This window comes from Camarhynchus parvulus, chromosome 18, assembly GCF_901933205.1.
Source record: "Camarhynchus parvulus chromosome 18, STF_HiC, whole genome shotgun sequence".
Classification (NCBI taxonomy): domain Eukaryota; kingdom Metazoa; phylum Chordata; class Aves; order Passeriformes; family Thraupidae; genus Camarhynchus; species Camarhynchus parvulus.
The window spans coordinates 8,805,517-8,817,696 of NC_044588.1; the positions used below are offsets into that span (position 1 = coordinate 8,805,517).

Sequence of the window (12,180 nt, forward strand, 5' to 3'; positions counted from 1 at the left end):
TCACAGGGATCAAATCCAGGACAGGATTGAGTCTTCCCAACTGCTGCTGCCTCCAGGTTGCTCAGCTAGTGCTTCACTGCTTGGCTCCCGTGGATGGATGTACCCAGAGTCTGCACAGCTCTACAATAAATGAACAGTGCTCAGTCAGTCACCTGGTGGGAAAAGGAATGAGGGCACTGATGGACTGGTGGTACCACAGGATCACCCCCAGGCACCAGGAAGGCAGAGAGCTCCCACAGCCAGAGTAAACCACGACTGCTCCTGGAACACAACATTGGCAGCAGCATCTGCTCCTGAAGCACAGGGATCAGCAGCTCCTTTTGTATGGAAAAGTAACTCAACGCCTTCTCTCCCCATTTTGCCATCTCTCTCCACAGTACCTGTGTCACAGTTCAGAATCCTGACAGGAAAACTAATGAGTCAGTGCACTAAATGCTGCAGTAATTCCAGGTATCTGCCAGCAGGAACTGTGGAATACAAGGATTGCTTTCAGAACCTTTAGGTAGTCACAATAAAGGAGAAAACACAAGATTAATCAGTGCAGTTGGAGATGTGAGACACGACCAGTTCTTACAGACACAGCAGCCACAAAATGCCACCAGGCTGGGGCTGGGTCACACTGCTCTGCCTGCCCTGGGGCAGAGTAACAATTACACCACTTCACTGCCTCCATGGTAAGCTGTTCTCTTCCCCAAGGACTGTGTTTATTCAGACCATTCAGACCGTGCTTTCTGTTCAAGGAACAGGCTCTGCCCATGCAGCTCCAAACACCAAACCCAGCAGTTCCACATCCATCCAAGGCCTGGGGAATTGGGTTTCTCCCCAACTCTTGAAAGCATTGCCATGAAAACCTGACCCAGCTTCCAGCAAAGTTTCCTGGTCCTTGAAAGCATTTCCCCAGCTGCTGAGAAACAGAGACTGTAGCCAGTGCAGGAAAAGGGGATCAGACACCAAACCCACATTCATGACAGAGATTCCAGAAAGTGACATCTCTTAAAATTTACTTACAGAAATAATGATCCATGTAAGGCAGACATGTTGCTGTGCCCTCCTGTGCCCCAAGCACTGGCAGGGTCCAGCCCCAGGCCCCTCCCTGCCCACGGCTTGGCTGGAAGGGGCACCTTGGCCTGGTGGGGCTGGCACAGAAGCTGCATTAACCCCAAATATACACTGATATTCCAAACACACTTGTTGAGTAATTTCAACTTAGTTAATTTGCTGAATAAAATTTAATTTTATTTAAAAAATCTTATACACTATTATTCACCTAGCCCTAGTTGTGAACAGATTCTCACTTCTGAAAATAAACCACATTCTAGTCAATTCATTCAACACCAAATTAAATTACTAGTACTGGATTTTTTTTCTTAAAAAAAGTATGTTAAAACTTTACTTTTTTTATTTTTAAAACCTCTAAAGAAAACGTTGCAATTGTACAGAAATGCTTCTTTTCAGGTTATGCTTTTTTTAAATGCCTGTTATAAATCCAGCTTGTGTAGAGTTTTTTTTTCATAGTTTTTTAATGTATTATCTGCAGAGACATTGTAACAGTTCCATTGTGTGGATGAACACAAAACTTGTACACATTTCTCATATTTGGTCTTTAGGTAAATAGTTTCCAAAAGCTGCCTAAAATAACCACTTCAAACTGTTCAGTCCATCATGAAAATACAGTTTTTCCTTTCCTAGCAGGAAAGGAAATATAAATAATGCATCTTTATTACAGAACAGGACAAAAACCAGATTCCGATGGAGCCGGCTCCGGCTCCCACTCACCTGGCTGCAGGAGGAACTAAGACGTTGTGTGAGTTGAAGACTGAACAGCAGCCTTGTTTCAATTGAATTTTGAAATGTAAAGTGGAATCTATTACCACATTAAAGTGAGAAATTACCGATACATTTTAAAATGTTCAACTGCAGAACACACACTTAAAAAAAAAAAAATTATTACCATAATCTGGTAGCCACTGTTAGAAAACCACAACAGCTACTGGTCATGGAGACCCCGAGGTCAGTGTCTGACATCAAAGTGTTACAGAGAAACGGGGCAGATTAATTTCTACTGAAGGGTGCTTAAGCTTAAAAATATCGAATATACCTCTGACAAGATAATTTTACTCTTTTTAAAAGGACTCGTGATAAAGAATTTTATCTTTCTAAATGAAGAACAGTCTGTTATCTTAAACATACACAATATTAAGCGAGACTCTTGTTTTACTTTAGACTGGAAAAATATGCCAGGGACAGTCAAAGTCAACACAAAGTAACAAACAGCAAAAGGTAGCAGAGAGAGAAACAGGTAAGTGCAGCTCTGGTCAAATCCATAGCAGTTCTTTACGTCAGTTAACGGCTCATTTACATCAGAGTTTCTAATCAGTTACATGCAAGCCCAAAGAAGCGTTTGATCACTACACATGGTAATAAAATTTGATTAAATTTATCAGGCAACTGCTAAAATATGAAAATTTGCAGATGTAATAAAGTAGCTTTATCTGAACTTGAACAGGACAGACAAAAGTAAATCATTCCGTTGGTTAAAAAAACCCTACATTCAGTTTTTTACCAAACAAAATTTCACATGAAAAGTAGTTGTGTGATTCCAAAGTTTCCGGAGTAGAAATGGAGTGATTTGAAATGTCAAAGACCCCATCGTTTTGCAAAGAAATGAAAATACACCTCAAAAATTTCTAATTCCACATGTGAACAACAAAATACTGCATATCTATCAACAACTGCATGGGTGGGTGGTTCGGAAAGGCTTTAGCTGCCACGGTGTCGGAATGGCTCCTGCCTCTGTTCCCTTTAGGAATTTACAATCGTTTGAAACCAGTCACACTAAGCGCTATCATGCTGCCGTTACACTGAGATCCTCAGTCCTGGGAAAAATCTGACAGATCCTGTTCAAGCTGCAGCCCTCCCAGCACACACAGTCCGTGGGGCAGGAGGGGCGGGGGCACAGCCTCTACAACAACATGGTTCTGCAGTTTGACTTGAAATTACCAAGTTTTAAGGCCACCTGTGTTGGGTTTTGTTTCAGTGCTGAAAGTTGAAGTCTGATTCACAGGGCCCCTTTCCCCACTGCGTGAGAACATGTTCCAACATTTTAGGTGTTAGATTTAAGTGTCTCCTTTTGGCACCACGGAGTTTGTTTTTGTTGGTTTTTTGTGGTTTTTTTTTCTTTTTCTTTGTGTTTTTTTTTTTTTTTTTAAAAAAAAAAAAAGGAAAACTCCCCTAAAGTTTCTAGTTCTGGCTGCCTTTGTCACTCACTGCCACGGGTGGGGTGTCCACGTTCACAGCTATGACTATGCTCTCTCCATCCTCTGTTTTGATCCGTTTCAGTTCCTGCTGTTCTGCCTGGTCTCCGTTCTGGCGCTTGGTGGGGAGCGAGGCCGATGCAGACGCGTGGGTCGCCAACATGTGCAAAGGACTTGCAGCAGCTGCAAAAAGCAGAATACAAACTTCAGCACCCTGATCCTTGTCAAATCACATACACAATATTCAGTTATCAAATTTTATTGTACAATAAGAAATGTGAGTTTCTTATACCCCGGAGCTGGCTCACAAGGAGCACACAATGCTGCCAGGCTGCTCTGCTGAGAGCAGGATCTGAAAGCACCTGGAAACTTTAGGAAGAAACTTTACTACACATGGAAAATGGAACAGGAACAGGATTTGCTCTGCATTTCTTCTCAGATGGCACAAACCTTCTTTCACCACAGACAAACACACAAATGTGTGTGTGAACACAGCTGTGTGTGTCACACAGACAAACACAAATCTGTGTTTCTATAGGCCCTCACTTCTATCAAGCTCTCACTTTTGATGCTTTGCCTGAGAATTTCCTCGTTTCTTGCTGCTTTAGGAGTTACTGTAACAAGAGAGCAGGACCTGGAGCACACCTCACTGCACACCCATCACACACAGATAACAGTGGGAAGCATAGATTCTGCTCCTGTGTGCACACCCTGCAGCCCTCAGCTTCCCTGTCAGGGAATGTGTGGAAATCAGCTGAGTTTTCAGAATCCAGGAAAAAGAGAAAGAGAATTATTCCTTACTTTTAAAAATAGGTTTTCAATGTATTTCACATGGGTCTCAGCTCTATTCACACATCCCTTCTGACACAGAAAGTGCACCTCAAGTCTGACTGTGATGCTTTTGCTGCTCTTAAGCTGGAAGTGAAGTGGCAGCAGCCAGAACACTGACCTATAAATGTCAGTGATGGCAAAGGAGGAAAAAGGAAATGAAGGAGATAATTCACTCCATTAGAAAGACTTGTGAGTAGAAATGCAGGTAATGAACTGATGTAAGACAGCCCTAAAAGTATTTCTGTAAACATGTGACAAAAAACCTCTCCTTCAGTATCAGATAACACATGAAGCAGAACTGTCAGAACAAGCTGTGAGGACCTGCCCATGCTGGGAGCAAGAGGGAATGTGTGCAATGATGACAAAGCACTGCTGCCCACTCAGCCTGCCAAGGCCCAGAGGGGAAGGATAGATTCAGGCACCAACCACGTCAAAACCTTCCAGAATTTTGGTCTTTTCAGGACAAGTTCAATAAAATAATAATAAAAAGTAACAGTTCAAAGAGCCAACCCACAAGCAAATTCTGGTTTTCCTGTTGGTGGCTTCCAACAAACCACCTGGGAGGAGGCACCATTTTAACAGCTCTGATTTACAGGAGCTTCTTTTAAAACTTGTTTCTATCCTGGTTTAACAAGGAGAGAGGATGGGGTGTCACCACTGAGTACATCCCTATAACAAACAAAGAGAGAATAAAGGGGGGGAGAGGGGAGAGGGAGAGGGAGAGGGAGAGGGAGAGGGAGAGGGAGAGGGAGAGGGAGAGGGAGAGGGAGAGGGAGAGAGGGAGAGGGAGAGGGAGAAAGAGAAGGAGAAAGAGAAGGAGAAAGAGAAGGAGAAGGAGAAAGAGAGGGAGAAAGAGAGGGAGAGAAAAAGAGAGGGAGAAAAAGAGGGAGGAGGAGAAGGGGAGGAGAGGAGGAGGGGACGTACCGGCGCTGCCCTGCCCCGCCACGGCGGCGCTCAGGGGCACGATGTGCGTTCCGTTCTGTGTGACAGCTTTGATGGGCAGCTGGTGCTGCCCCAGCGGCGCCTGTTGCACTATGGTAACTGTCTGTAAGGGGGCGGGCTGCGATGTCTGGATGATGCGACCAGCAGCTCCTATTGCAGCATGGCTAATAGCAGGGAGAGGCTCCACTTTCACTGCAAACAGGAGAGAAAATTTGGTTAAAATTAACAAAGTGCTCAGGAACCACTTGGTTTCACTCAATCAGCACTCAGTGGGAGTGTGTTGTTTTATTACTCGCTCCAACATAGCTGAGAAATTACAATTTGAAATCTTCAGTTTTAGCCAAACACTTCAAGCATTGCCCTGTAAATATTGATGCCCCATCCCTGAATGAGGCCTGGAGCAACCCAGGACAGTGGAAGGCATCACTGCCCACACAAAATGGACTTTAAGGTCCTTCCTTCTTTGGCTCTATAATTCTAAATTTCAAATACTGATCCCTCTGCATATAGAGGTGCCAAAAGAACCCCCCAGGTTCTTACCTTTGACTTCCTTGTGGTCTCCATTCTCTTGAGGTTCTACCTTGGGCTGGGTGACCATAGCAGCTTGTGTGACAACGGCCTGTCCTGCGACAGTGTAAGTGTTTGCTGGTGCCAGCCCAGTCACGTTGGTGACTGACACAGCTGGGATCTGGTGCACAACATGAACTGTCTGAACTACAGGCTGCTGGGAGGTTGAAGTTGTCACAGGAGTTGCAACAGTGTAGGTGACGGGTTTGATAGCTTGTGGTAGCTGCCGTTGTACAGTAATTAAAACTGGCTGGCTAGAGAGAGGTGATCCTACCAACAAAGAGGTCAAAATTAGATTGCCAATTATCATTATTTCTTCTAAGCCAGCTGTTCTTTTAAACTTCACATTAAAACATTAAAACCACAGAGAATTAATAAGCTACTTCACTAATGAGCCAAAAGGTAACAGTGGACAATGAAGGTTAGGACAAGTGGTTATTGAGCAACACCCACACACCATTTGGGCACCCCAGCTCTGCCCCAAACAAAGCTGTGCTTGGCACTTATTTAAATAAATCCCTTTCCACAGATGGGAATGTGTGTGCTGCAGGTGCACTGGGAATGCTGAGGAATGCACAGGAACATCTCTGCCCTCTGTAGTGCCACATCACCACCAAGAAACTTGATGGCAAGTGTACACCAAAGAAGGTAATTAAACAAACAGGTCCTTATCCCATCATGCCTTATGCTCTTTTTGTTTTAAATAGGAAATTTCTTATCTCTCTTTATCTTTTCAATTCTTTAATCCCACTTTTTTCCCACTGTGGAAAGATGACATGACCACAGAGATGTGAAAGGCCTTTCCTTATTTCTCTAACAAACACAACCTTACCTTTTGGGGTTTTTTCAAGAGAACTGTTACAAGACAGCACAGTCCTACACAGGACAGAGGCACAGCCTCTCCTCAGCAACAGAGAGCCAAGGTTCTGGAGCAGCCCCAGGTAACAACAGCCCCACGTGTTCAACAGACCCTCCCTGGCTGCTCCTGAGCTTCTCACAGATCTGCTCTGCAGAGGTGACATATATACTCATTTTTGGGTCCATATTAAGTCTGGGCAGTGTGTGGGTGTCCCCCTCTGCCCCCAGCCCCAGTGCTGAGCTCGGGTGCTCACCTGGGGCGCTCTGTGCAAATCGCGCCTCCTGGATGACGGCGAGTTTTGGCTGGATGGCGCTGGGCTCAGGCTCCATGGGGACAGGAGATCCTTCCCTGGACAGGCTCTCGGGGGTCTGCACGCCACTGGAGTGTGCAGACAACACTCCAGAGTGATTAGGAGAAGCTGGGGCACTTCTGTAGTTAGAAATGAAAGCAGCAGCTGATGTGTTTTAACTTCTGAACTGCGAAGCCCATGACCTTCCTCTAAGGAGAGTGTGACACACTGCCCTGTGCAGCAGGGGAGGAGCTACAACCCAGAGCTCAGCATCTTTTAAAAGCTTCTGTTAAACAGGGACAGAATTTAAAAGCAAACTCCAGGTACAGTTAACGGAGAAGAAGTGGCTGGATGCCTTCTTAGGGAGACTCTAAATCTGTGAAACATGAACATTTCTTCTGGTGGAGAAGAACAATGAGCAAATCTGAGGCTACAGGGCAAGTAAGAAAAGATCTGCACCAGCAGAAAGGCCATAACTTTACAGAGGGAATAATTTAAACCCAGGTATTTCCCCATCACAAATTCTGCTCCAACATTAGCAAACTGAATACACAATTGTCATCTCTAAGGTCAATAAAATGTTAGCCGGTATCTGAGAATTTTCTTTGTAAACAGTTTTAAAATCCAGTAGGTGGCAGTTAGAAATTAAAATTATAATTCTGCAAAACCCATCAAAGGTACAGCAAGGCTTGCATACATGAACAATCTGATAGTTAGTTATGCAAACCGAGTTCTTTAACACTAAAACCAAGCAAGAAACACCAGCCTGGTGTATGGGGCAGCCTCCTAATGAAACACACAGAATTCAAACACTGAGTCTGGATGAAATTAAATTACTAAACTTGTGACTGTATCCAAAGCTATCAAGTCTGTAGCAGCCTGAAGATTAAACAACAGCCATAGTCTTTTTGTTCATCTGGTTTTCCTTACCTAGAAGAGAGTGGTCCCAGAGGGGTTCTAAAGCAAGGTACTCCCCTAGGCCGCCTTTTCCTAAAAGCCTGCTCTATTAATTTGCTTTCAGAGGCAGGGTCTATCCTCCAGAATGAGCCTTTGCCTGGTTCTTCCTGGGAACGTGGTACTTTGATGAAATAACGATTCAGAGAGAGATTGTGACGTATTGAATTCTATGGAACATAAAAAAATATGTAGAATTCATATAACTTTTCCAAGTCAGAATGTGGCCTACTGCAGCAGTTTGTACTATAGGAGACTGGGGGTTCAGCTCTTTAATTCCTTCATTTAACAGCACTCAGAGCACTACCAAGCAGTGCCATAAACCTGAAAGGACTCTTGCATTTGTAAACTCTTTCCCAACAATTAAAACCCAGTATTCTAATTGGAAATAACAGGAATCCCATTTATTTCATTCTCTCATGAGAAACACGGTGATTGAAGCCAATGTTTAGAACACTACAAATACTTGTGCAGAATGCAGTGTTAAAAACAAAAATAAAAATGATCAGTGCTTGTACTCCACCCTTCCCCAGGTGTCCCAGCTCCTTCCAGGAGGGCCAGCAGAACACAGCATAAACTGATTCTGATCCTGTGTGGTAATTCTGTTACTGTTCCACAGTTCAGAAAGAAAAGCTAAATTACACAAGCTGCAAAGGCAGCTGGAGTGCTGTGAATTCACCCACAGTCCAGTTTGTCTCAATAACAAAGCCAAGAATTTACTGTGTCAATTAAAACACCAAGTGGCAGCAGGTCCTGAACCAGCTCTTCCAGATTTTTGTCACCACAGTCTCTTTCACATTCCCACATCCTCAATTTGCTGCAACATCCCCCCACTCCTCCACCAGAGCAATGCACAGAACCTGACACCCTCAAGCTGCCCTATCTCTGCTTGGCTTTGCACACAGAATTTCTTTTTATTTTATTTTTTAACATAGATAAACCCCAAAATCTCTCTCAATTTTATCACTGAACAGTAAGAAACTGATGCTAAGGATTCACCCTGAAACACTTGTGGGGGAACAGAGGTAAATGGGAAAAAACTTTATGCTTACAAAGGCTCTCAAAAATTTGCAAAGCCAATGTAAAACTTGCTCAAATATCTGAGTTCATGACCCTGATGGTAAGTTTGGAAAACTTAAAGCAGTGATGATAACCACATATGATTTCTTGAATGCAAACTGATGAAACCAGAGATGGCTTTTTCCCTGCCAGAAATGGAAACAGAACTAGAAAGATGCCAAGAACATATTTATAAATTGTATTTATTTCTCCATATGCTAGAATAAAGGAGTGGATCCAAAAATACCTGCTAAAATAAGTTCACAGAGAGGAAGGAGCCTTCAAATGCCCATTAAAATGAGCCCATTGTATGCTAAAGGATATAAATACCTGTTTCTTAAGGTGTGGGACTGGGATACTGTAGATGTGTTTTACTCCATGCTTTGAATGATATGTGCATATATAGCCTCCAATCTGATTTAATACATCTTTCCTAGGTCACCTGAGCTGCAATCCAACTCCTAATGTGCAGAACCTGGCAGAGCAGTGTCTGAACAGCATCTGATTTTCAGTTTTTCCAATTGTTTCTGTGCATAACTGCTGATTAATGACTCCAGCACACACTGTCTGCTGTGCCTGTCACCTTGGCTTTAGGAAGCACCACAGCCCCAATTCCACCCCCTGCTCTATGGCAGAGCTCTTTAGCTCAGCATAACTCTGTGTCTGTGTGTGTTGGGTTCATGATGCTCACAAAGCAACATCATCTACACAGACACTCAAGGTACTGCGAAATAGGAAGCAAAACGCACACCAACATTTTATAAACAGAGTCTTATTGCTAAAACAACCTGACTGCAGCCAGGATACTGCACTGTTATGTGGGAAAGGGAAACAAAAGAGACTTCCCAGCCACAACAGCCAAGTCCTTGTCTAACCAAACCCTCAGCAAACAGCCAGGAGCAGCTACATTTCCCTCTAACCTTGGGAGAGCAACCCAGCTTTCACTTAGGCTGTATGACAAATAAGTATGTGATTCATATTTAAAAATCTCTTCCTCTACAGGGAAGGTTTGTATTCTTCAGTCTTCCACTTGTGCAGCCAATGTTAACACTTCCTCACTTTTCCTCTCACCCAATCTCCCTAAATTTTGCCTCCCTGACAATAACTGCAGAGGGAGCAGAGAGCCCAGGATGGACCATGTGCTGCAGGTGCTCCAGGCTCCTTGGCCTCTGAGACACCCAAAACAGCACCAAAGGCACTGAGCCTTCACACGTGCCTGGGAAGGCTCTGCCAGACTGATTTGTACTCAGTTAGTCATCCTGGCAAAAGCTGAGGCTGGTCTTGTGAAAATGAAAAGAAAGCAGAAATTAATTCTGCAGAGTTGAAAGGTTTGGTACAGGAATGGGCAAGTTCACAAATCAAACAGTGCATGAACCAGGGTGAGATAATGAGATAAAACACTTGTTCCTTCACCTGCTGCATGGGCAAGATCACTGTTTTCAAACAGAACTAAACACTTGGAGTATTTAATATCTCAATTTTATCTCAAGATAGCAACACGGATGTTGACACAACTGAAGATTACAGAACGTGACACCTTTCCTAGACAGCATACAGGATTCAAATCCAGTGCCAAATGCACTTTGCTTTCCCCAAAGTCTGTCTGCAACCCTACTAGAGGTTTAAAGAACACCATCCCATCAATAAAGCAGTATTTAAAATACAGACTAATGTAAATTACCCACTTTGTTGGAAAACTTACAATCAGAGGAAAGACAACACACACATTTGACAAATTCTATATCTGAAGGATTATGAGGCTTACCAACTGCCTGCTCATGACCATTTACAGCTGCCAGTATTGCTCACATGTAAAAAAAAAAAATTAAAAATCCAGAAATCAGAATTACCTGCCAGCCCTTGTCTGCTGTCCTGTAGTAGGGATAATTTTTAGTTATGTGCGTATAAATTCCATTTAGTGTAAGCTGCTTATCTGGGGCCATTGTAATTGCTTGGACTATTAACTGTGCATAGGAGTAGGGTGGCTTAGAGTCATCCTGCACAAAAACAAGAAAAGTCTGCATCAACAAACTCTGAATAAATACACACTGCTCACTAGATCAAAAGTCATAAAAGATCATTAACTTGACGTAGGGTACTTTTGGACAACGGAAATCTTGAGGCAGAAAAGAAATTAAGAAAGCTTTGTTGTTCTGATCAGCAATTTTAGGGAAACATAAATTTTGCATCAAAGAATTTTCAATAGCCTCCAAACAGATCTTTAACTGAGACTGCACACAGACCCTCCCCCAGAGGGGACAGGGGTGGGTTAGTTAATCAATCAATCAATCAATCAATCAATCAATCAATCAATCTCACATCTGATCACAAAACCCAACACATTGTTTTTAAAGCCTGGCATGTTAAATTACCACTCAGTGCATACACCTTAGCAAACAAAACATCCCAAGCCTTCCATTGAGTTCAGGTGCAATTTCTGGGATCGGTTTCAAGCTGTGTTTACCTTTGGGCTGTCTCCCCCTGAAGCTTCCTTGTCGTTTTCTGACTGGGAATTGTCAGCCATCAAATGTAGGTCAGATGCTATTCCACGGCTCATTTTGTACCCTGAAGAGCCTGCGCCACGGGGGCTCGATGGGCAGGAATTTGCAGCACTGTAGAGCATAAAAAGAAGATCCTACTATTTTGTTATACAGTATATCACCACATTATGTCTCATCAAAAAGCTCTTACTGCAGCAAAGCCACTACCAGAGCTGGGAGGCTGCAGCTAAAGGGTTGTCAGGGCTTCCATTCCAAAGCACCTTCCATGCTTTGCTAAGCCAGCCATGGAATCAGAATAACTACAGGAAAAAACCTCACTCAGGCTTTCCTCCTCAAGAATCAGCCGACTGATCAGGCTGTAATATATTTGTGTGAGATTTGCCACCTTAACTGCATCAGCAAATACAGATTTTCAGGCACTCATTGGAAACAACACAGGAAACTACTGCAGCAGTTTGTAGTATAGGAGACTGGGGGTTCAGCTCTTTAATTCCTTAATTTACAAGGACTGGGGGTTCAGCTCCTTAATTCCTTAATTTACAAACAAGACACACATCTTGCATGGAATTTCTGCCATATGCTTGTGTTCAGTCTGCCCCCAAAAAAATCATCTCTCCTGTGTAGTGTTTTTGCATATTTGAGGAAATAAAGCAAGCAGTGAGGCAAAAAAAGGTTTGATTCTCGTTTAAATTGGAACCAGTATTATTTTAAGTGTTTACAGGTGTGTGCATATACTTACACATAGGTATGTGTATAAAAATCATAAATTTATCTAAAAATGGGATGCATCAGCACTGACTCAGCTGATTTAATGCAATATTGGGCCAAGAGAGCAGATACATTGCTAGAAAGTAAGAGATGGTGCCAAACACTAAAGAGTATCTCCTAAAACTTCACATTTTGCCATCCATCACAGAAAACCAG

At 43.2% G+C, this 12,180-nt stretch overlaps 1 protein-coding gene across 1 annotated transcript in view; it reads right to left on the bottom strand.

Annotated features, from left to right (window-relative positions):
• Positions 1-3,207: 3,207 nt before the first annotated feature.
• FOXK2 (forkhead box K2) overlaps positions 3,208-12,180 on the bottom strand; it is a 41,938-nt gene continuing 32,965 nt past the window's right edge. The window contains exons 3-9 of the mRNA XM_030962383.1: positions 11,220-11,367; positions 10,606-10,752; positions 7,673-7,866; positions 6,707-6,882; positions 5,568-5,864; positions 5,010-5,219; positions 3,208-3,437 (exon numbers count right to left, since the gene is read on the bottom strand). Of these exons, the coding sequence (XP_030818243.1) occupies positions 3,241-3,437; positions 5,010-5,219; positions 5,568-5,864; positions 6,707-6,882; positions 7,673-7,866; positions 10,606-10,752; positions 11,220-11,367 (1,369 nt within the window). The 3' untranslated portion in view covers positions 3,208-3,240. The remainder of the gene's footprint in view (positions 3,438-5,009; positions 5,220-5,567; positions 5,865-6,706; positions 6,883-7,672; positions 7,867-10,605; positions 10,753-11,219; positions 11,368-12,180) is intronic.